At 34.1% G+C, this 26010-nt stretch overlaps 3 protein-coding genes across 4 annotated transcripts; 2 read left to right on the plus strand and 1 right to left on the minus strand.

The window, feature by feature from the left end:
• Nucleotides 1-3596: 3596 nt before the first annotated feature.
• LOC145029962 (protein FAR1-RELATED SEQUENCE 5-like) lies at nucleotides 3597-8190 on the plus strand. The gene is made up of 8 exons (XM_078978407.1): nucleotides 3597-3708; nucleotides 4039-4107; nucleotides 4187-4830; nucleotides 4904-5004; nucleotides 5100-5361; nucleotides 6736-6791; nucleotides 6902-7502; nucleotides 7579-8190. Exons 1-8 carry the CDS (start codon nucleotides 3597-3599, stop codon nucleotides 8188-8190), a joined length of 2457 nt encoding a protein of 818 aa, XP_078834533.1.
• A 718-nt stretch (nucleotides 8191-8908) lies between these two features.
• On the minus strand, nucleotides 8909-12167 carry LOC145029963 (uncharacterized). The gene is made up of 8 exons (XM_078978408.1): nucleotides 11549-12167; nucleotides 11287-11464; nucleotides 11076-11197; nucleotides 10077-10732; nucleotides 9807-9987; nucleotides 9620-9739; nucleotides 9393-9530; nucleotides 8909-9316 (listed from the first exon to the last, which is right to left on the minus strand). Exons 1-8 carry the CDS (start codon nucleotides 12122-12124, stop codon nucleotides 8909-8911), a joined length of 2379 nt encoding a protein of 792 aa, XP_078834534.1. The 5' UTR covers nucleotides 12125-12167.
• A 174-nt stretch (nucleotides 12168-12341) lies between these two features.
• Nucleotides 12342-17147, plus strand: LOC145031330 (uncharacterized). Of its 2 annotated transcripts, none has more exons than XM_078979867.1 (10): nucleotides 12342-13026; nucleotides 13382-13465; nucleotides 13556-14352; nucleotides 14437-14614; nucleotides 14707-14825; nucleotides 15169-15824; nucleotides 15914-16094; nucleotides 16162-16281; nucleotides 16371-16508; nucleotides 16585-17147. In XM_078979867.1, exons 1-10 carry the CDS (start codon nucleotides 12984-12986, stop codon nucleotides 16990-16992), a joined length of 2724 nt encoding a protein of 907 aa, XP_078835993.1. In that variant the 5' UTR covers nucleotides 12342-12983; the 3' UTR covers nucleotides 16993-17147. The 2 variants fall into 2 exon arrangements, with proteins under 2 accessions (XP_078835993.1, XP_078835992.1); XM_078979866.1 differs by having other exon boundaries at nucleotides 12344-13026; nucleotides 14704-14825.
• The last annotated feature ends 8863 nt before the right edge of the window (nucleotides 17148-26010 follow it).

A 26010-nucleotide genomic window follows, 5' to 3' on the forward strand; every position in this document is an offset into this window, starting at 1 on the left:
CATGTGTATTGGATTTTGGGGGTAGTTGGGATACGTATTTACCCTTGGCAGAGTTTTCCTACAATAACAGCCATCATTCGAGCATCGGTATGCCGCCCTTTGAGCTGTTGTATGGTAGGAGGTGTCGGACTCCCATTTGTTGGGGTGAGGTTGGGCAGAGGGTAATAGGCAGTACAGAGATCGTGATTCAGATGACAGCAAATACAGCTGGTCGGACAGAGGTTATTGACCGCCCAGAGCCGACAGAAGAGTTACGCGGACAGACGCTGGTCCGAGCTTGAATTTCAGGTCGGCGACTTCGTTCTCCTGAAGGTTTCTCCTTGGAAAGGGGTGATCCGGTTCAGGAAGAGGGGCAAGTTGGTGCCCCGGTTTATAGGTCCATTTTGTGTGATTGTAAGGGTAGGCCGGGTAGCCTATCGGTTGGAGTTGCCAGCAGAGTTGGGACAGATTCACAATACTTTTCATGTATCGCAGTTGAGGAAGTGTATAGCCGATGAATCGGCAGTGGTTCCGCTAGAGGATATTCAGGTAGATGCAAGCCTGAATTATGTCGAGAGACCAGTGGCCATCAGGGATCGGAAGATCAAGGTTCTGAGAAACAAGGAGGTACCTCTGGTGTTGGTTCAGTGGCAACACCGGAGGGGATCAGAGATGACCTGGGAGCCAGAGCGTATGATGCAGGAGCAGCACCCGGAGCTGTTTTAGAGCGAGATTTCGAGGGCGAAGTCTAGTTCTAGTGGGGAGAGTTGTAACATCCGGACTTTTATCAGGTATCATGTTAATTGCATTTTGTTGATTTGTGAGGGGGACTCGGCGAGTTGGAGCTCAGACTTGCCGAGTAGGGACGCGGATTTGGACGAAGGATCACGCCTGGACTCGGCGAGTCCAGGATATGGACTCGACGAGTCTGCACTGTGTAATGAAACCCTAATTTCTCGGGTTTGAGACTTATTTAAAGGGCCTAATGGCCGTCATTTGAGCCCACCAGCCCCTTGAGTGAAACCCTAATCGTGTGTGAGCACTTGGAGCTAAGTAGGAGGCCATTATTGACCTTGGAGGTGCCATTTTTGCAAGGAAGAGAAGAGCTAGCCAAAGGGAAAGCAAGAAGGAGCCATTTCTGTGGGTTAGGAGTCCAGAGCATCATTTTATGGTAATAAATCCGAGTTACCTTCTTGTTTGTTGTTGTTTATTTAGATTTAGGGTTTGTTGAACCCTTTTATGGCTAGATTTGGTGCCCTTTTGGTCCCTTATGAGGTTGGAACCATAGATATGGACCCTTAGAGGTCCAGAGTGTCCCTTACCCAAGCTTTTTGGGGATCAATGGAGGCTTTGGATTGGAATCCTCATGCCTTGGGTCAAAAACTCCATTATGGAGCTATAGGGGGTGTTATGAGCACCAAGATGGGAACTTTACGTGATGAATCAGTCGAGGGAGGCCAGATCTATAGTTTTTGGAAGCAGATCTGACCTTAGAAGCGAGTTGGAGTGGTTGCATGGCATGGACTCGCCGAGTCTGTTCATCCGACTCGGCGAGTATCTTGAAGATTGCCTTGGGACTGTTCAGCGAGTGGTCCAATCGAGTCATGGGTAGACTCAGTGAGTCAGGGTGAGTTGGAGGAGGGTAACGGGTGGACTGAGTCAACCTTGGACTAGCCGAGTTGTCCTTGAGACTCGGCGAGTTGAGTCGGGGTGGCCCCGCGATTCATTCAGGTGAAACTCGTCGAGTAAAGGGGGGGATACTCGACGTGTAATAAGAGGATTTCAGAGGGTTGGTAAAAACGTCTAGACTCGCCGAGTCGCCTTGGTACTCGCCGAGTCCGGTCAGAGTTGACCATTGACCGTTGACCAGAGTTGACCTGTGTTGACTCCTTATTGATAGTCAACCTTAGAGATATAAAGTGTTAATTAGAAGCATATAATGTTATAGGAGGATTAGAGCTCGGAGGATCGAGCACGAGGGATTTCCAGGATTCGTGAGATACCGAGATACACGAGGTGAGTCTTCTCACTATACTACATTACCTTGAGTAGGTAACCTGAGTTATGTGCTAGAGTATTGTATGCTATGCATGTTATGTGTTGTACTGCATTATTTCTATGTGATTTATGTAGTGCATGTTTATCAGAGCTAGAACCTGAGGGTTCACAGAGTTTGGGTGCACGGACCCACAGAGTTATAGCCTCGAGTGGCTAATATGTGTTATATGTGCTATTTTGGGGAACTCACTAAGCCTTGTGCTTACAGTGTTTGATGTTATTGTTTCAGGTACTAGTGACGATCGCAGGAAGGCGCCGGCTTGATCCGTACACACACACGCTCGGAGTTTTTACATTGTGATCTTGGGATTTTGTATTGACCTATTTTGGATAATTAAAATGGTTGTTTGATGAATATTGATGGAATTATGTTTTATAAAAATTGAAAATTTTGTTTTGAAATTTACGGTGTTACATTGATCAAGTGACTCAAGTACATTCTGTTAGAATAAATTAAAAGTCTTTAGTGTCTAACACATTCTGTTAGAATTATAGTTTTATTCTATTAGAATATACTAAAAGTTATACTATTTTAAAGTTGATTTTGTTTTTTTTTTTTTTTGTTTTTCTTTTGGATTTAGGTTTTGAAGGGGCTACCATTGATGTGAAAAATGAAGAAAACATGGAGAACGAGAGTATTCTAGCAGAAAGTTGTTATTTTTTAAGAATGTTATTCATTTTTGTTGATATTCTTTTAGAATATTTTATAACTATATTAAAAATATATCAGAATGTTTATTTAGTCTTTAGGAATATGTATGAATTTTTATTTAAGTTCGGATGTATAAAAATATATCAGAATGTTTGTTAATTTTCAACATTTGGTTGAAGAATTTTGTTTTTCTTCAATAATATTCTATTAAAATAAAATTTTGAAAGATTATCATTCTAACAAAAAATATTTTGGCAGAATAAATCGGTAAAAATTCAAATTAAATTAATTAAAAAATTCAGAGTTTTTTAAATTAGGAGAATTAATCATCCCTAAAAATCCGAAACTTTACTTTTATAAATGTAGTTAATTGTCCAAAATACCCTTTTGCTAAAAATTGTGTGATTATATGGTACATGTTACCCCATTGTATTATCATACACTCTCAAATCATGTCCATTGATTAATTTCATCCGTTGGTCCAGATCTGTGCATTCTGGCACACAATACTTAGTAAAAACAAAATAACCTAAGCCTATATATATATATATATATATATATATATATATATATATATATATATATATATATATATATATATATATATATATATAGGTTATGGATCCAATAAGAAGTGAGAAAATGGTAAGAAGGTAAGAAGAGAAAGTAATCAATGCTGCACAAGAGGTATATTGGTAATCTTCTATCTAAAAATTTAATTATGTAAGTGTTCTTTATATGGGTGGAGTATATCACGTTCCAAGTTTACATAATAAACAAATGCTTCAGTTACAAATAAAAAAAGGTCTGCGTTTTTTTTTTTTTTTTTTTTTTTTTTTTTTTTTTGTCTGGGTTATTTTTTGTATCATAACGACATAAAGAAAAGCAACTCTAATTACGAAGCTAAATGTACATCAACCAATTCACGACCAACAAGCTCATATGTACAGCAACAAATTACAAGATTGAAACTATTAAGCAACATATTCACGAGAAGAAAGAGACGGAAAAGTACACAGGTTTGTGTTTTTGTTTTTTTAGTGTAATATAATGCAGATTATAAAAGTGATAAAGAGTGGGAAAATCGATTCAATGAAGCAATGTTTAATGATTCAATAGAGTTTGTTATGCTATTCATGTTATTTGGGCCTGTAAGAAAAGAAGATGACATTTGAATAGCATAACAGGTGAATTAGTTGTAGTTGCAAGAAGTCGTATGGTATACTGATGGTGAATTGATTGGAGTATATTGTGAACTAGTGTTGTAACAGTTATATCATATTGAGTTTGTTAATTTTTGTAAGTTAGCATTTCACTGAATCCGACATAAAACTTGATATGTGTTGCAGATATGTTTGATTCGGAACAAACATGTATTCAATCTGATGAGATGCAATGTCTTCAAGTTGTTGAAAAGGGTAAGAAGCTTGAATAAACCTTGTCAATTACGCACTAAAAAGACACCAATAACATTAATTTTTTGTTTATTTATTGCAGATATGTGTGAATCGGAACCATCAAGTTTTCACTCTGATGGGGTTCAAGGTGTACTAGTTGAAAAAACCTGGACACCAAAAACTGAGTTGAAACCATTTGTAGGGCAATTATTTCCATTGTATGATGACGCACTGTTGTTTTATAGAGAATATGCACGTAAAAGTGGGTTCGAGATACGAAAAGGTACTACAGAGCAATCGAAAACAGGAGATGGGTACTCGCGTAGGTACATATTATGTAATAGGGAGGGCGAGAAAAAAAAACAGAAACGTTCATTTGATAGTTTGATAGACCGGAGCAAACAAAGACGAAATCGGCCAAGTCACAGAAAAGGATGTAAAGCTTGTATCCGATTGAAGCTCAATGATGAAAATGTTTGGGTAGTCAGACATTTTGAGGAGAAACACAATCATGAGTTGGTTAATCCAGAAGACTTCCATTTTTTGAAAAGTAACAGGAGGCTTACATATCAACAAAAACAACTTATTCATGATGTATCAGATATAAACATTGGTCCGGTTAGAGCATTCAAGATATTGAAGCAAACACAAGGAGGATTTCTCAACGTCGGGGCAACTGAAGTTGAATGCAAAAATTTGAAAAGGGATTGGATAGAATACATTGGTGAAAATGATGCGGACATGGTAATTGACAAGCTCAATAAAAAAAAAAGAATATTTACACGACTTTTCTTTTGAATATCGTGTGGACAGTGAGGGAAAGTTGTGTGGTTTATTTTGGGCGGATGAAGAAGCAAAGCGAAATTATTCAGCATTTGGAGATATTGTCGGATTTGATGCCACATACCGAACAAACAAGTACATAATATCTTTTCATATTAAACAAATATCATGGTTGTTAAAATAACGGTGGTAATAACTTGTGTAATTTATATTGTATATTTGTTATACAGGTACTTCATGATTTTCGTGCCATTTACAGGTATTGACAATCATAAAAAGTGTGTCACTTTTGCAGTTGGGCTGCTTTCTAGTGAATCAATAGAATCGTATAAATGGTTGTTAATGGCTTTTAAAACGACTTTTGGACGAGAACCAACTGTGTTGATGACAGATCAAGACGCAGCCATCAAGCAAGCGATTCCAGCAGTTTTCTCACCATCTTGTAGGCATCGATTGTGTATGTGGCACATATCACAAAAGTTCACCGACAAGGTAAACAATATACCCTCAAAATAGTATGTATATATGGGAATATTTAGTTAGTGTAACTGAATCGACACTTAAAATTAGTATTAAAAGCGTATAGGCATTGAAGAATATTAAGTTAGTGAAACCGAATCACGTTTTGCATGAAGCACTTTAGTTCTAGTACTAAATTCAGTTGGAACCACAAGTAGCTTGGAAGTGAATCACCTAAGAACTGAATCACCTGTTACCAAAAGAAATTTAGATGAAGCATCACGTAAAATCGTATGTATGTATAGAAATATTAAGGTATTCATGACTGAATCATGTTTTGCATGAAGCAATTAAGTGTTGGAACTTGAATCACTGGGCAAAACTCAATTCAGTTGGAATCACATTTTGCTTAGAACTGTTAGTTAGTATATTCAAATGAAATGGTTCAATTTTAACTATTGAAGCACCTATTACCAAACAAGATTTGTTGAAGCATCAGTTAATATTGTATGCACGTATAGGAATATTAAGTTAGAGTGACTGAATCATGTTTTGCATGAAGCACATAAGTGCCAGTACTTGAATCACTTGGCATAACTCATTTAAGTATGGGATCACATTGTACTTGGAAGTGTAGGTTAGTATATATGAATGAAAAGATTAAGTTTTTGCATTGAAGCACCTGTTACCAAATAAACTTTGTTGAAGCATCGGATAATATCGTATGTAAGTTAGTGTGACTGAGTCATGTTTTGGCTGATGCGCTTAAGTGCTAGTACTTGAATCACTAGGCATAACTCAATTCTGTTATAATCACATTCTGCTTGGATCTCAACTCTATTGAAGCACCTTTGACCAAACAAATTTAGTTGAAGCATCACTTAAAATCGTATCTATACATAGGAATAGTAAGGTAGTGTAATTGAATGATGTGTTACATGAAGCACATAAGTGTCGGTACTTGAATCACTAGCTAGAAATCTATTCATATGGAATCATAATTTGATTGGAAGTGTAAGTTAGTATGTAAAAATGAAATGATTCTATTTTTTTTTTTTCTGTTGAAGCGCCTTGGACCAAAAAAGTACTTAATTGAAGCGTCATGTATAATCATATATAAATATAGGAATATTAAGGTAGGTGTGACTGAATCATGTTTTGCATGAAGCACTTAAGTGTCAGTACTTGAATCATTAGGCATAACTCAATTCAGTTGGGATCACATTGCACTTGGAAGTGTAAGTTAGTATATATAAATGAAGTGGGTCAATTTTTTCTATTGAAGCACCTGTTGCCAAAAAATACTTAGTTGAAACATCACTTAAAATCATATGTAGATATGGGAATATTAATGTAGATGTAACTGAATATATAAATGAGATGATTCAATTTTTTCTATTGAAACAGCTGTTATCAAACAAACTTAGTTCAAGCATCACTTACAATCATATGTATTTGGAAGTGTAAGTGCTGGTTACTTGAATCACTAGACATAAGTCAATTTAGTTGGAATGACATTGTATTTGGAAGTGTAAGTTGGTACTTATAAATGAAATGATTCATTTTTTGTCAGAAAAACTAATGATGATTGCCCATTGCTTTTTCAGTTGGGTTCCCATATGTCAAAGACGGGAGTTTTGCAACGATTAAACAATGTTATATGGAATGAACGAATCAATACAAGCGAGTTTGAAATAGAATGGCAAAGGATAATGGATGAGTATGAGTTAAATGATAACAAATGGTTTAAAGATATGTTTGCAATTCGTGATAAATGGATTCCTGCCTATTTCAAGGATTGCCACTTGTCAGGGTTAATGCGAACGACATCAAGATGTGAAGGTGAAAATTATTTCTATGGGTTGATGACAAATACAGATTTGCATTTAATTGAGTTTCTCGGTCATTTTGAAACGGCAATGGAAGCACAACGTTGTGTTCAACGTAAAAATAATCATGACTCCCGCTACACGAATCCTGATATTAAAACAAACTTGTTGATTGAAGAGGAGGCATCTGAGACCTTTACACGAACTGTTTTCTTTGAAATCCAAAAGGAGATAATGGCATCCATGCTTACATGTTACTCAATTAAAGTCGAAGAATATGACGGAATTAATAAATTCAGCATCAAAGATACTGATAAAGACGTTAAGCATTTTGGTGTTTTTGAGGTATGTAAATTGTACTTGGTTGTATCTAGAAACTTTTTTAAAGAAAACGAATTTTAATACTTTGTTATATTGACAGGTTTCATTCATGAAATCTGATTGCACAGTTACTTGCTCTTGTTTACGCTTTGAATTAACCGGGTGCCTATGTAGACACTGCTTTTATGTATTAAGGATGTCAGGAGTAGAACATTTCCCTAGAAAATATGTTTCAAGAAGATGGACAAAGGATGTGGTATCGACGCCATCAAGTGGGTATAATATGTGTCAGTCTGTTAAAGATGATGCAAATGATGATTTTAAATCAATGATCCGGGACATATACTATTCTGTTGACTATTGTGTTGATCGGCTAGTTTCTGATATGGAAAAGTTGAAGTTGTATCGAGAGAAACTAAGGGAGATGACGCAAGAAGTTGATGAAGATACAAGAAGTGTACAACCCATGACGAACAAGGGCTTCATTGAAGCGGTGTTTGGTGTCGAGAAGCGAGATGAAGTAAATGTTAAAATTCCAGAAGGAATTAGAAACAAAGGTAGTGGGCCGGTTAAGAAAAGGATGATAGGAGAAAAAGAGATGGCGATTTTGAAGGCTAAAAAGGGTTCGAGAAAATGTGGACGATGCGGGGAGTATGTTGATCATAATGCTCGCACTTGCAAGAAAAAAGCAAATGACTATGCTTCTAAATAGTTTGGTTTATTTTTTCTTCTTAATTATTAAGTATTCAAGATAGCAATGTTACTTTACGAGTTAACGTGAGTCTTTGAGTTTAAAATTTAGAAGCATTTTATTTTTAATGCAGAGACTTAGAGGATTTTTATTTTTAAGATATTAGTATCTATGTGTGAATCAAATGTTGTGGTCGCTGGAACGCATACATGATAAGTGATAAATGTTGTGTGAATCAAATTTTATTTTTAATTTTATGTTTTTAATGCAGGTGAGTCATACGTAGATCTAGATTGCAGAATGTGATTGGAAGGTGTAATTGCCATAAAATATGAAATCAGTTTTAACTGTCATGATGGCTTAAAGTTAGTGATAAGAAGAATTCCTTCAATTAAATTTTTGTTATTTGTTTTCCATGGGAGTGTAAGTGTCATGAATAGTGTAATGTAAGTGTCCTGAATAGTCAAATGTAAGTGTGATGAATAATCAAAAGTTGCATTTAATAACAATATTGTTGTAACTTTGTTTCAAAATTGATAGTAAAAAAATGTGTAAATGGTATTAAAAAGGTAAATTGTAGTAAATATCAAACACAAATAATAAATTAATAAAAAATATTGTAATTGAAGATTGGTCACTTAAAATTAGATGAGACAAACGTAAATAATATTATTGTCAAACCAAACAACAAAACAAAAGTAAAAATAGTGTAAGACATGGTTCAAAGCTTAATGTAAATCTAATAAAACAAACTGATTCTGCGCTCAATGCGTTGGAGATGTTCTTCAGTGTTCAAGTTTTCCTTCTCCGCATCAGATAACTTATCGTATGATGCTAACTTTCTGTTGACAGATGGTTTGATAATGTTCAAATCTGATGTCAAAATTTTTGTAACATACTTCTTTCTCAATTCATTTAGTTGTATTTGTTGGTCATCACTGTCTGCGAATTCAGGCTCCAAACCCACAATCCATTTATTCGGATCCCCACCTTTATATGTTTCCATGTGTTTCATAAGGAATAACCCACAATCTATGTAGTTTTCCTTTGTCATCCATTCCATAGACGATCGAACTATGATTGCACTCTTCATTGAATTTCTTCTTGGATGATTCCAAGCATCAATGTACAGAGTAAACAATATTTTCTGGAATAAATATGATATGTGATCAGAATATAGTATATGATCCTGGTTAAATTAAATATATATGAAATTTTGTTACCAGATCGTTAGGCACGTTTCCATAAAGCACTTCAATCGACTCTTCACGGTAAATGTTGTCTATGATTACACATTCGGATTTTATGAAATCAAAGACAATAAGGTAGTAATGTTCATTGTCAAGCACGGGGAAGAATACCTGATGTACATAATAAAATTGGTTGAACATAGTTTTGTGTGAAACAAGTTAGTTAATGTAAATTGATTGAATAAATGAAAAGGACTTACAAGGTCCACATCTTTGAAGCTTGTGCATTGTTTGAATTTTTCGATATGCTCATTCATGCGATCAACAAACCTTTTGTATCGCTGCTCAATACAAATCGCCTCATCCAGTATGAAGTTGCTCTGGAATTAAAATATGTAGATTATTGGATCATTTAAAATAAGCATACGACATAAAAATTAATTTTACCAGAAGTGTGCAGGATAAAAACATCCTTGATGGTGACTTCTTATTTCTGCGTAGTTCCTGATGGTTTAGAAGAGTAGCCCAAATGTCTAATATTGTTACATGGATTTTGGATCCAGGAATCATACTCTCAAAAATTCCCCTATGTCCGCTATCTCCAAAAGTTGATTCAAATACAAGATCCCTAAATTACAATTAGTTTTCATCAATAAGTATATAGTTACTGTGATTCTTTATTTACTGTAGAATAGATATATTGATTTAGAAATGTACCATTCCTCGTCCAGCCCTGCGAAAATCCAACCGGACACTCTGTCCTCGATTGGTCTAAGAACTTTGTTTGGATCAACGACCCTATTAAAATAAGGTGATCTAATTTTCTCGGTTAGTTGCACCAATCTTCTTGTCCGTCTTGGTGCCACAACAGTGACAGGACTAACCACCAATCTTGATGTCCGTCTTGGTGCCACAATAGTAACAGGAACCGCGTTTACATCATCAATTTTGATATTTGGTTCGACATGATCCGATGGAGTTGAAAGCCTTGTAGAGGTCGCAAATGCCGATTCTAACATCATGTCAAAAGCATCTGCATTAAGAATTTGTGTAAAAGGTGTACACACAACATCAATAAGTGGCTCATCTGCCATTTGAGCTTCCGTAAACTGATCAACTTTAGTTTCAGCTGTATTATCTCGGACTGGCATAACAGGTGTCGCGGCTCCATTGAAAAATGTCCCAGCATGAGAGTCAACAGATGTTGAAAAATCTGGCCAAGCCAGATTGAATTCGTGATGCCTTTTAGTTACTAACATGCGCAGTTCGACAGAATCTGGAAACTTCTTTACACCTTGCATCAACAACTTCTGTATAGCTCGCATTGCATTGTCGCATGCATTGAATTCGATGTTAATTTCGCTCATAATATCCTGGAAAGAAGCATGGCATAAGTAGAATGCTATAAAAGTGATAGCAGGAAATGGTAAAACAAATATGCTGAAATACTAATTTTCGATTTGGTTTTATGTTGAATTAGTAAAAGCACAAAAGTCACACATATCCCGATAAGGTCACATATACTAAAGTTCTTTAATAATAGTAAACAAATAATGGTTTTACATGGTATAACGTGTGTAAAAGAACTAGCACATGGAACACATTTAGTGAATCAGTTTACTAAATAAAGCACTAAAATCACGAATTTTACCATGATTAACATTAGTAATAAACAAAATGGCATCATAAATTTGTTAAAATGTATAGTTTCATTACCTTCAAGTTGTTATCTGCATCATTTTCACTTTGTGATGTTTCTTGAACTACATGTTCAATAAAACCAGCAGGAGATTTACAATCTCTTTCAGATCCAGCAGCATCATCGTCCTCGCCATCTTCTGTTTTGGAATTTCCGTATGTGAATTAAAGATTTGTATAATTTATATGCTTAATACTATTCAAATAGTTTGAAAATGCTATAATATACCTTGTTTAGTGTGGTTCATGCTCATGTGTTGTGATGATATGATTACATTTCCGAAACCTCCTTTAGACAACTCTTCTAACTCCCTCTTATCTAACATGTCTGTTGTCCAATACATCATTCCAGTAGTTGGACTTTGAAATGTGGCATCCTCAACTTTTGTGCAACTAAGGTAAAACAACTAAAAAGAATATGTTATTGAAGAAAATATACATATATAAGCATCTTTAAGCATGTTTTGATATATTTCAGAAAATGTGTTTACCAAAAGAAATACAATGGGACCACTGTAAACGCACTTATCGTCCAATCTTCTCCACATCATACGACTTGATTTCAGACATGCTACAACAAATCCGCACCAGTCTAATTGTTTGATATCCATATCATCTGGAATATTCTCCAAGAATCCTTGATTGACAGTCCCCATCGTTGGATACTCAATCATCACAGATACAAACAACACAAGAAAATTCATAATAAAAAAAGGACCAACATTTGTGTCCTTTTGTATCATGTCTACAACGTGTGTTAGTCGTATTCGTTTGACTGATTTTGGAAATTGGGATTTCCAAAGTTTGACAAACTTGTTTCTAGAGTTTGCTCTACAAGGGTTAGACATTGGCATGTCACCCATTGGAATCCCATATATATCATGTACCGTCTCCCTTGTCACAACAAGTCTCTTGTCCTTTACACGAATCGAATTGGTATTTGGGTCATAGTTGTCGACAACCCAATAACATATCCTACGCGGCAGTTTTTCTAATTGTATATTTAAAGCGGATCCAAAACCAATAGACTCTACACACTTTCTTTGATCATTGTTCAGCAATGCCATGGTTTTGGTAATGTGTTCCGGAGGGAACCTGGTGTTCAAATATCTTAAGAGATCAAGTACGAAGAGATCAAGTACGAAGGAAGTTTATGTGCGAAGGGTGAGAAGGTATGTGGTTCCTTAAAAATATTAGATTCAATTGTTATAACGTATATATGGCAATTATTATTAATTTAAAAGATGAAAGAAGATAAATACGTTACAAATATATATGTCATTTAATAAAGTTCATATCTCGTATCCCATTTATATCACACCTCTTCATTTATTCCTTGCCCTAATTTCCGCGCCCAAAAGAAGCCATCAGATTAGAGATTGATTTTGAAAAGGCAATCGTATTTTACAAGATATTTCGATGTAATCAAATTCAACGTTATTTCAATTTCTGCTTGAAGGGTTCATAACGAGCTTCATCAATTATTTAGGATATCAACCACGCATTGGATGCATCTCTTCCCGGCCATAATTTTCGCCCAAAAAAAACCCTTCAGGATGGAAATTGAGAAACAATAATCGATGGTTTTTAATTGCCGATTGGATATGATTAAACTCAAGATATTGGGTATAATCAAATTATTGTTTATGTGCTAAGAGCTTTAACTTCTGCTGTAAGGGTCCATAACGAGCTTCATAATTTCGGGATGGAAATTGATAAAGAAGAATCGATGGTTTTTAATTGGAGATTGGATATGATTAAATTCAAGATATTCTACTACGGATTTTTCTGGTATAATGGTTCTATAAAGATTCATTGGCTTGATAAGCTACATAAAGAGTTTCTAGTCGGAGGGTTCATGCCAAAATTTAGCAATCAGCCATAATTTCATCTGTGTTTTGCTCTGGAGTTAGAAATTTTGGACTTATGGAGTCTGTAAGTGTATCGGAACCTCATCCAGACTCACAAAGTAAGTAATTTTTGATAATCTTCTTGGTTTTCATTTATGGTGATTCAGGACAGTAGTGATTGACAAAATGTTGTTGGTGTGTTTTTACTCTGGAACTGACATTATTTATTCAAGTTTTACACCTTTTGTTCTTAATGATATTAGTTGTTTTAGTGCTTCAAGTGTTGTTACTGTTTATGGTGGCAACTTTAGAGTAGTGACAAAAACTACGTAACAAAATAATTATGTTAGTAGAAATAATTCAGGTGTTACCAGTACTTTTTTGTCAAATGAATCCTAATAAATATGCTTCTGTTTAAGTCTTTGTATTATTGTTAATTATTTTTGATAATTTTTATTCTATCTCAATCAACAGGGAAACAGAGCGAACACACTACAGTCATTAACAACAAAGACATTTCCATCAACAATGAAATGGAATCCAATATATCAAAATCAAGTATAAAGAAATGATCATAAATCATTATTTAATGTTTTATTATATTTATTTTTATGTGTTAATAATATGTATATGAGGATGGTTTTTCAGAAAAAAGCAGGACAAAGTTTACATCAGATTTTTATTCTCGAAAGCGTCCAAATGATGATGATGATGATGATGATGATGATGATTTTGTAAACCCGCAACCTGTTACAATTCCGTTACAAAAGATCGTGAAAAAGCAAACTAGAATGGCAAATCCAGGAAAAGTGGAAGATTCCTTAAGATATTTGAACACCAGGTTCCCTCCGGAACACATTACCAAAACCATGGCATTGCTGAACAATGATCAAAGAAAGTGTGTAGAGTCTATTGGTTTTGGATCCGCTTTAAATATACAATTAGAAAAACTGCCGCGTAGGATATGTTATTGGGTTGTCGACAACTATGACCCAAATACCAATTCGATTCGTGTAAAGGACAAGAGACTTGTTGTGACAAGGGAGACGGTACATGATATATATGGGATTCCAATGGGTGACATGCCAATGTCTAACCCTTGTAGAGCAAACTCTAGAAACAAGTTTGTCAAACTTTGGAAATCCCAATTTCCAAAATCAGTCAAACGAATACGACTAACACACGTTGTAGACATGATACAAAAGGACACAAATGTTGGTCCTTTTTTTATTATGAATTTTCTTGTGTTGTTTGTATCTGTGATGATTGAGTATCCAACGATGGGGACTGTCAATCAAGGATTCTTGGAGAATATTCCAGATGATATGGATATCAAACAATTAGACTGGTGCGGATTTGTTGTAGCATGTCTGAAATCAAGTCGTATGATGTGGAGAAGATTGGACGATAAGTGCGTTTACAGTGGTCCCATTGTATTTCTTTTGGTAAACACATTTTCTGAAATATATCAAAACATGCTTAAAGATGCTTATATATGTATATTTTCTTCAATAACATATTCTTTTTAGTTGTTTTACCTTAGTTGCACAAAAGTTGAGGATGCCACATTTCAAAGTCCAACTACTGGAATGATGTATTGGACAACAGACATGTTAGATAAGAGGGAGTTAGAAGAGTTGTCTAAAGGAGGTTTCGGAAATGTAATCATATCATCACAACACATGAGCATGAACCACACTAAACAAGGTATATTATAGCATTTTCAAACTATTTGAATAGTATTAAGCATATAAATTATACAAATCTTTAATTCACATACGGAAATTCCAAAACAGAAGATGGCGAGGACGATGATGCTGCTGGATCTGAAAGAGATTGTAAATCTCCTGCTGGTTTTATTGAACATGTAGTTCAAGAAACATCACAAAGTGAAAATGATGCAGATAACAACTTGAAGGTAATGAAACTATACATTTTAACAAATTTATGATGCCATTTTGTTTATTACTAATGTTAATCATGGTAAAATTCGTGATTTTAGTGCTTTATTTAGTAAACTGATTCACTAAATGTGTTCCATGTGCTAGTTCTTTTACACACGTTATACCATGTAAAACCATTATTTGTTTACTATTATTAAAGAACTTTAGTATATGTGACCTTATCGGGATATGTGTGACTTTTGTGCTTTTACTAATTCAACATAAAACCAAATCGAAAATTAGTATTTCAGCATATTTGTTTTACCATTTCCTGCTATCACTTTTATAGCATTCTACTTATGCCATGCTTCTTTCCAGGATATTATGAGCGAAATTAACATCGAATTCAATGCATGCGACAATGCAATGCGAGCTATACAGAAGTTGTTGATGCAAGGTGTAAAGAAGTTTCCAGATTCTGTCGAACTGCGCATGTTAGTAACTAAAAGGCATCACGAATTCAATCTGGCTTGGCCAGATTTTTCAACATCTGTTGACTCTCATGCTGGGACATTTTTCAATGGAGCCGCGACACCTGTTATGCCAGTCCGAGATAATACAGCTGAAACTAAAGTTGATCAGTTTACGGAAGCTCAAATGGCAGATGAGCCACTTATTGATGTTGTGTGTACACCTTTTACACAAATTCTTAATGCAGATGCTTTTGACATGATGTTAGAATCGGCATTTGCGACCTCTACAAGGCTTTCAACTCCATCGGATCATGTCGAACCAAATATCAAAATTGATGATGTAAACGCGGTTCCTGTTACTATTGTGGCACCAAGACGGACATCAAGATTGGTGGTTAGTCCTGTCACTGTTGTGGCACCAAGACGGACAAGAAGATTGGTGCAACTAACCGAGAAAATTAGATCACCTTATTTTAATAGGGTCGTTGATCCAAACAAAGTTCTTAGACCAATCGAGGACAGAGTGTCCGGTTGGATTTTCGCAGGGCTGGACGAGGAATGGTACATTTCTAAATCAATATATCTATTCTACAGTAAATAAAGAATCACAGTAACTATATACTTATTGATGAAAACTAATTGTAATTTAGGGATCTTGTATTTGAATCAACTTTTGGAGATAGCGGACATAGGGGAATTTTTGAGAGTATGATTCCTGGATCCAAAATCCATGTAACAATATTAGACATTTGGGCTACTCTTCTAAACCATCAGGAACTACGCAGAAATAAGAAGTCACCATCAAGGATGTTTTTATCCTGCACACTTCTGGTAAAATTAATTTTTATGTCGTATGCTTATTTTAAATGATCCAATAATCTACATATTTTAATTCCAGAGCAACTTCATACTGGATGAGGCGATTTGTATTGAGCAGCGATACAAAAGGTTTGTTGATCGCATGAATGAGCATATCGAAAAATTCAAACAATGCACAAGCTTCAAAGATGTGGACCTTGTAAGTCCTTTTCATTTATTCAATCAATTTACATTAACTAACTTGTTTCACACAAAACTATGTTCAACCAATTTTATTATGTACATCAGGTATTCTTCCCCGTGCTTGACAATGAACATTACTACCTTATTGTCTTTGATTTCATAAAATCCGAATGTGTAATCATAGACAACATTTACCGTGAAGAGTCGATTGAAGTGCTTTATGGAAACGTGCCTAACGATCTGGTAACAAAATTTCATATATATTTAATTTAACCAGGATCATATACTATATTCTGATCACATATCATATTTATTCCAGAAAATATTGTTTACTCTGTACATTGATGCTTGGAATCATCCAAGAAGAAATTCAATGAAGAGTGCAATCATAGTTCGATCGTCTATGGAATGGATGACAAAGGAAAACTACATAGATTGTGGGTTATTCCTTATGAAACACATGGAAACATATAAAGGTGGGGATCCGAATAAATGGATTGTGGGTTTGGAGCCTGAATTCGCAGACAGTGATGACCAACAAATACAACTAAATGAATTGAGAAAGAAGTATGTTACAAAAATTTTGACATCAGATTTGAACATTATCAAACCATCTCTCAACAGAAAGTTAGCATCATACGATAAGTTATCTGATGCGGAGAAGGAAAACTTGAACACTGAAGAACATCTCCAACGCATTGAGCGCAGAATCAGTTTGTTTTATTAGATTTACATTAAGCTTTGAACCATGTCTTACACTATTTTTACTTTTGTTTTGTTGTTTGGTTTGACAATAATATTATTTACGTTTGTCTCATCTAATTTTAAGTGACCAATCTTCAATTACAATATTTTTTATTAATTTATTATTTGTGTTTGATATTTACTACAATTTACCTTTTTAATACCATTTACACATTTTTTTACTATCAATTTTGAAACAAAGTTACAACAATATTGTTATTAAATGCAACTTTTGATTATTCATCACACTTACATTTGACTATTCAGGACACTTACATTACACTATTCATGACACTTACACTCCCATGGAAAACAAATAACAAAAATTTAATTGAAGGAATTCTTCTTATCACTAACTTTAAGCCATCATGACAGTTAAAACTGATTTCATATTTTATGGCAATTACACCTTCCAATCACATTCTGCAATCTAGATCTACGTATGACTCACCTGCATTAAAAACATAAAATTAAAAATAAAATTTGATTCACACAACATTTATCACTTATCATGTATGCGTTCCAGCGACCACAACATTTGATTCACACATAGATACTAATATCTTAAAAATAAAAATCCTCTAAGTCTCTGCATTAAAAATAAAATGCTTCTAAATTTTAAACTCAAAGACTCACGTTAACTCGTAAAGTAACATTGCTATCTTGAATACTTAATAATTAAGAAGAAAAAATAAACCAAACTATTTAGAAGCATAGTCATTTGCTTTTTTCTTGCAAGTGCGAGCATTATGATCAACATACTCCCCGCATCGTCCACATTTTCTCGAACCCTTTTTAGCCTTCAAAATCGCCATCTCTTTTTCTCCTATCATCCTTTTCTTAACCGGCCCACTACCTTTGTTTCTAATTCCTTCTGGAATTTTAACATTTACTTCATCTCGCTTCTCGACACCAAACACCGCTTCAATGAAGCCCTTGTTCGTCATGGGTTGTACACTTCTTGTATCTTCATCAACTTCTTGCGTCATCTCCCTTAGTTTCTCTCGATACAACTTCAACTTTTCCATATCAGAAACTAGCCGATCAACACAATAGTCAACAGAATAGTATATGTCCCGGATCATTGATTTAAAATCATCATTTGCATCATCTTTAACAGACTGACACATATTATACCCACTTGATGGCGTCGATACCACATCCTTTGTCCATCTTCTTGAAACATATTTTCTAGGGAAATGTTCTACTCCTGACATCCTTAATACATAAAAGCAGTGTCTACATAGGCACCCGGTTAATTCAAAGCGTAAACAAGAGCAAGTAACTGTGCAATCAGATTTCATGAATGAAACCTGTCAGTATAACAAAGTATTAAAATTCGTTTTCTTTAAAAAAGTTTCTAGATACAACCAAGTACAATTTACATACCTCAAAAACACCAAAATGCTTAACGTCTTTATCAGTATCTTTGATGCTGAATTTATTAATTCCGTCATATTCTTCGACTTTAATTGAGTAACATGTAAGCATGGATGCCATTATCTCCTTTTGGATTTCAAAGAAAACAGTTCGTGTAAAGGTCTCAGATGCCTCCTCTTCAATCAACAAGTTTGTTTTAATATTAGGATTCGTGTAGCGGGAGTCATGATTATTTTTACGTTGAACACAACGTTGTGCTTCCATTGCCGTTTCAAAATGACCGAGAAACTCAATTAAATGCAAATTTGTATTTGTCATCAACCCATAGAAATAATTTTCACCTTCACATCTTGATGTCGTTCGCATTAACCCTGACAAGTGGCAATCCTTGAAATAGGCAGGAATCCATTTATCACGAATTGCAAACATATCTTTAAACCATTTGTTATCATTTAACTCATACTCATCCATTATCCTTTGCCATTCTATTTCAAACTCGCTTGTATTGATTCGTTCATTCCATATAACATTGTTTAATCGTTGCAAAACTCCCGTCTTTGACATATGGGAACCCAACTGAAAAAGCAATGGGCAATCATCATTAGTTTTTCTGACAAAAAATGAATCATTTCATTTATAAGTACCAACTTACACTTCCAAATACAATGTCATTCCAACTAAATTGACTTATGTCTAGTGATTCAAGTAACCAGCACTTACACTTCCAAATACATATGATTGTAAGTGATGCTTGAACTAAGTTTGTTTGATAACAGCTGTTTCAATAGAAAAAATTGAATCATCTCATTTATATATTCAGTTACATCTACATTAATATTCCCATATCTACATATGATTTTAAGTGATGTTTCAACTAAGTATTTTTTGGCAACAGGTGCTTCAATAGAAAAAATTGACCCACTTCATTTATATATACTAACTTACACTTCCAAGTGCAATGTGATCCCAACTGAATTGAGTTATGCCTAATGATTCAAGTACTGACACTTAAGTGCTTCATGCAAAACATGATTCAGTCACACCTACCTTAATATTCCTATATTTATATATGATTATACATGACGCTTCAACTAAGTACTTTTTTGGTCCAAGGCGCTTCAACAGAAAAAAAAAAAAAAAATAGAATCATTTCATTTTTACATACTAACTTACACTTCCAATCAAATTATGATTCCATATGAATAGATTTCTAGCTAGTGATTCAAGTACCGACACTTATGTGCTTCATGTAACACATCATTCAATTACACTACCTTACTATTCCTATGTATAGATACGATTTTAAGTGATGCTTCAACTAAATTTGTTTGGTCAAAGGTGCTTCAATAGAGTTGAGTTCCAAGCAGAATGTGATTATAACAGAAAACAGTTCGTGCCTTTTGGATTTCAAAGAAAACAGTTCGTGTAAAGGTCTCAGATGCCTCCTCTTCAATCAACAAGTTTGTTTTAATATTAGGATTCGTGTAGCGGGAGTCATGATTATTTTTACGTTGAACACAACGTTGTGCTTCCATTGCCGTTTCAAAATGACCGAGAAACTCAATTAAATGCAAATCTGTATTTGTCATCAACCCATAGAAATAATTTTCACCTTCACATCTTGATGTCGTTCGCATTAACCCTGACAAGTGGCAATCCTTGAAATAGGCAGGAATCCATTTATCACGAATTGCAAACATATCTTTAAACCATTTGTTATCATTTAACTCATACTCATCCATTATCCTTTGCCATTCTATTTCAAACTCGCTTGTATTGATTCGTTCATTCCATATAACATTGTTTAATCGTTGCAAAACTCCCGTCTTTGACATATGGGAACCCAACTGAAAAAGCAATGGGCAATCATCATTAGTTTTTCTGACAAAAAATGAATCATTTCATTTATAAGTACCAACTTACACTTCCAAATACAATGTCATTCCAACTAAATTGACTTATGTCTAGTGATTCAAGTAACCAGCACTTACACTTCCAAATACATATGATTGTAAGTGATGCTTGAACTAAGTTTGTTTGATAACAGCTGTTTCAATAGAAAAAATTGAATCATCTCATTTATATATTCAGTTACATCTACATTAATATTCCCATATCTACATATGATTTTAAGTGATGTTTCAACTAAGTATTTTTTGGCAACAGGTGCTTCAATAGAAAAAATTGACCCACTTCATTTATATATACTAACTTACACTTCCAAGTGCAATGTGATCCCAACTGAATTGAGTTATGCCTAATGATTCAAGTACTGACACTTAAGTGCTTCATGCAAAACATGATTCAGTCACACCTACCTTAATATTCCTATATTTATATATGATTATACATGACGCTTCAACTAAGTACTTTTTTGGTCCAAGGCGCTTCAACAGAAAAAAAAAAAAAAATAGAATCATTTCATTTTTACATACTAACTTACACTTCCAATCAAATTATGATTCCATATGAATAGATTTCTAGCTAGTGATTCAAGTACCGACACTTATGTGCTTCATGTAACACATCATTCAATTACACTACCTTACTATTCCTATGTATAGATACGATTTTAAGTGATGCTTCAACTAAATTTGTTTGGTCAAAGGTGCTTCAATAGAGTTGAGTTCCAAGCAGAATGTGATTATAACAGAATTGAGTTATGCCTAGTGATTCAAGTACTAGCACTTAAGCGCATCAGCCAAAACATGACTCAGTCACACTAACTTACATACGATATTATCCGATGCTTCAACAAAGTTTATTTGGTAACAGGTGCTTCAATGCAAAAACTTAATCTTTTCATTCATATATACTAACCTACACTTCCAAGTACAATGTGATCCCATACTTAAATGAGTTATGCCAAGTGATTCAAGTACTGGCACTTATGTGCTTCATGCAAAACATGATTCAGTCACTCTAACTTAATATTCCTATACGTGCATACAATATTAACTGATGCTTCAACAAATCTTGTTTGGTAATAGGTGCTTCAATAGTTAAAATTGAACCATTTCATTTGAATATACTAACTAACAGTTCTAAGCAAAATGTGATTCCAACTGAATTGAGTTTTGCCCAGTGATTCAAGTTCCAACACTTAATTGCTTCATGCAAAACATGATTCAGTCATGAATACCTTAATATTTCTATACATACATACGATTTTACGTGATGCTTCATCTAAATTTCTTTTGGTAACAGGTGATTCAGTTCTTAGGTGATTCACTTCCAAGCTACTTGTGGTTCCAACTGAATTTAGTACTAGAACTAAAGTGCTTCATGCAAAACGTGATTCGGTTTCACTAACTTAATATTCTTCAATGCCTATACGCTTTTAATACTAATTTTAAGTGTCGATTCAGTTACACTAACTAAATATTCCCATATATACATACTATTTTGAGGGTATATTGTTTACCTTGTCGGTGAACTTTTGTGATATGTGCCACATACACAATCGATGCCTACAAGATGGTGAGAAAACTGCTGGAATCGCTTGCTTGATGGCTGCGTCTTGATCTGTCATCAACACAGTTGGTTCTCGTCCAAAAGTCGTTTTAAAAGCCATTAACAACCATTTATACGATTCTATTGATTCACTAGAAAGCAGCCCAACTGCAAAAGTGACACACTTTTTATGATTGTCAATACCTGTAAATGGCACGAAAATCATGAAGTACCTGTATAACAAATATACAATATAAATTACACAAGTTATTACCACCGTTATTTTAACAACCATGATATTTGTTTAATATGAAAAGATATTATGTACTTGTTTGTTCGGTATGTGGCATCAAATCCGACAATATCTCCAAATGCTGAATAATTTCGCTTTGCTTCTTCATCCGCCCAAAATAAACCACACAACTTTCCCTCACTGTCCACACGATATTCAAAAGAAAAGTCGTGTAAATATTCTTTTTTTTTATTGAGCTTGTCAATTACCATGTCCGCATCATTTTCACCAATGTATTCTATCCAATCCCTTTTCAAATTTTTGCATTCAACTTCAGTTGCCCCGACGTTGAGAAATCCTCCTTGTGTTTGCTTCAATATCTTGAATGCTCTAACCGGACCAATGTTTATATCTGATACATCATGAATAAGTTGTTTTTGTTGATATGTAAGCCTCCTGTTACTTTTCAAAAAATGGAAGTCTTCTGGATTAACCAACTCATGACTGTGTTTCTCCTCAAAATGTCTGACTACCCAAACATTTTCATCATTGAGCTTCAATCGGATACAAGCTTTACATCCTTTTCTGTGACTTGGCCGATTTCGTCTTTGTTTGCTCCGGTCTATCAAACTATCAAATGAACGTTTCTGTTTTTTTTTCTCGCCCTCCCTATTACATAATATGTACCTACGCGAGTACCCATCTCCTGTTTTCGATTGCTCTGTAGTACCTTTTCGTATCTCGAACCCACTTTTACGTGCATATTCTCTATAAAACAACAGTGCGTCATCATACAATGGAAATAATTGCCCTACAAATGGTTTCAACTCAGTTTTTGGTGTCCAGGTTTTTTCAACTAGTACACCTTGAACCCCATCAGAGTGAAAACTTGATGGTTCCGATTCACACATATCTGCAATAAATAAACAAAAAATTAATGTTATTGGTGTCTTTTTAGTGCGTAATTGACAAGGTTTATTCAAGCTTCTTACCCTTTTCAACAACTTGAAGACATTGCATCTCATCAGATTGAATACATGTTTGTTCCGAATCAAACATATCTGCAACACATATCAAGTTTTATGTCGGATTCAGTGAAATGCTAACTTACAAAAATTAACAAACTCAATATGATATAACTGTTACAACACTAGTTCACAATATACTCCAATCAATTCACCATCAGTATACCATACGACTTCTTGCAACTACAACTAATTCACCTGTTATGCTATTCAAATGTCATCTTCTTTTCTTACAGGCCCAAATAACATGAATAGCATAACAAACTCTATTGAATCATTAAACATTGCTTCATTGAATCGATTTTCCCACTCTTTATCACTTTTATAATCTGCATTATATTACACTAAAAAAACAAAAACACAAACCTGTGTACTTTTCCGTCTCTTTCTTCTCGTGAATATGTTGCTTAATAGTTTCAATCTTGTAATTTGTTGCTGTACATATGAGCTTGTTGGTCGTGAATTGGTTGATGTACATTTAGCTTCGTAATTAGAGTTGCTTTTCTTTATGTCGTTATGATACAAAAAATAACCCAGACAAAAAAAAAAAAAAAAAAAAAAAAAAAAAAAAAAAAAAAAACGCAGACCTTTTTTTATTTGTAACTGAAGCATTTGTTTATTATGTAAACTTGGAACGTGATATACTCCACCCATATAAAGAACACTTACATAATTAAATTTTTAGATAGAAGATTACCAATATACCTCTTGTGCAGCATTGATTACTTTCTCTTCTTACCTTCTTACCATTTTCTCACTTCTTATTGGATCCATAACCTATATATATATATATATATATATATATATATATATATATATATATATATATATATATATATATATATATATATATATTATTGAAGGTATTTGATTTAGTATGTATTATATTAGTTGCTGCATCCACATATCTAGTATGCATTAATGAGCTGCTAATTGGTTACTGATTATGAGAAGAATACTTTTGAGGGATTAGCTAGACATTAGCGACAGTAGTAATTCTTCGATAATTTCTTCTTATGTGAATTTATTGATTGCTTTCTTTTTTCTTGACTACGTATCTTCTTATGTGATTTCATGTTTAGCTTTTAATCTTGAAAATCATTTACAGGATGAAGAAACCATAATCAGCTTTAATGAGAAGCCAAGAAATTATCTATCTCAAAGGAAGTCTGGAGTATTGGAGGATGACTCCTGAGGTACTTTTATATCCAGAAAACAATTTTCTAATCATATAATTAAAAACACACACACGCACAAAAAAAATCGAATTGTGATAAGCCATTTTCGGATATATTTTCATGCAAGCTTAATTAGGATGGAAGGAAATATAAAATGTTGCAACCTTGCAGTGAATACTTGGACCTTCGGATTTATGATTCTCAAAACAGAAATTTCAAAATATCCTTGGGACTAATTTAATTGGGAACAGTGCCTTATTTTTACAATGCAAGTGTTTTCTTGCAAAGCTATTCAATTCTAAGAAACCTTCTTTTCAGTTTATTTTTATAAATGTTGTTATTGGCTATATATGCTGAGAATTTATCCAAAAATCAAAGCATATTACACAACATTATTACTCATAGTTTACTAACACATACTTGTTACTTTAGAAGGAAAGAACAAGTTACACATCTTCCTGTTATATAAAGTTTTGTCCAAAATCATGTAGAAATTCCCTCTCAAACAATGGTTAAAAATCACCGCCTCCCGCTCCCTTTTAGTTATAACTTATGCATCTAAAAACATGTCATCTATCTCTTATATGTTGTATTGTTGACTTCACTACTAGAAAACAGCTATTTAAGGACACGTATTGGTTTTATGACACGTAAAAGTCGGTGTATTAAAACTAATGTCATCTCTCCTAAATTTTGAAGGATTTAGGACACGCGCTTTTGCATGTCCTCAAATTTTCTGTCATTTCATATTTTTTAGTTAACGCACATCCTTTCTTCTTAAAAACCTCAAATCCTCTTCTGATATCTCTACCTATGATTTCAGAAAAGACAGATGAAAATTGTAGTTTTTACAAGAGAGAAAGTAATTGAAGAAGTGTCATACTGAATGCTACAAAAAAAACCCAAAAGAAGGGGATGCAAACAACAGCTGTCTCCAGTATTTTATTTTTATGGTCACTCTTGGTGAGTATTAGAGGAGTTTTTGATCATAATAAGAACAATAAAAGAGGTAACCTATTTTTCCGATTCAACATTTAAATAGGTGTTTGATTTTGTTGGTCGTTTTTAGGAGAATTCCTGTCTAATTAGGGATCCAGTGTTTCATAACTCATCAAATAATTCTGAATCACTTCTTGGACCCGAATATTAGCCACTTCAAGTATTGAATCAACAACCACGTGACCTTTCTGCCCTTCTTCAAAAGCTTCATTCAAGGTAAAAATAAAAATTTGGGATATTTTTAGTGCAGATGATTTTTGTACTTAATTCTTTTTTATTTTATGATTTACAGAGTCTGTGCATGACGCTGTAATTCGAGGGTGCGAGGAGCACCATTGCTGAGGTTAGCACTTTTTCTTTTATTTTACATTTTATCATTTGAATAGTATTATACAAATAACATCAAATATTTTATTATTTTCAAACAGATGAGTTTAATGTTGGGGGGATATTCTTTGTTTACTTGACCTTATATAGTCATGGATATCTCCATCAGGAGGCGATGAAGATATCTTCTGGAAAATTCATCATAACTTTTTCATTTCGTTTTTTTAATAAAAATTTTGCGTTTTACATTTTCTGAAAATTATTTCTTTTTCTTTCTGGAAGGCCTCATGGTGACCTCAGATGATCCGTTTTCGGGCACATTTAGTTCTTGTTCTTCATCTTTTACTTCCAGATGAAATAAAGGATTCTTTTAAGGTGAAGACAATGGCACTCGGTGATCTTATTCC

The sequence above is a fragment of the Lactuca saligna genome, chromosome 2, assembly GCF_052625555.1.
Source record: "Lactuca saligna cultivar CGN05327 chromosome 2, ASM5262555v1, whole genome shotgun sequence".
NCBI classification, from domain to species: domain Eukaryota; kingdom Viridiplantae; phylum Streptophyta; class Magnoliopsida; order Asterales; family Asteraceae; genus Lactuca; species Lactuca saligna.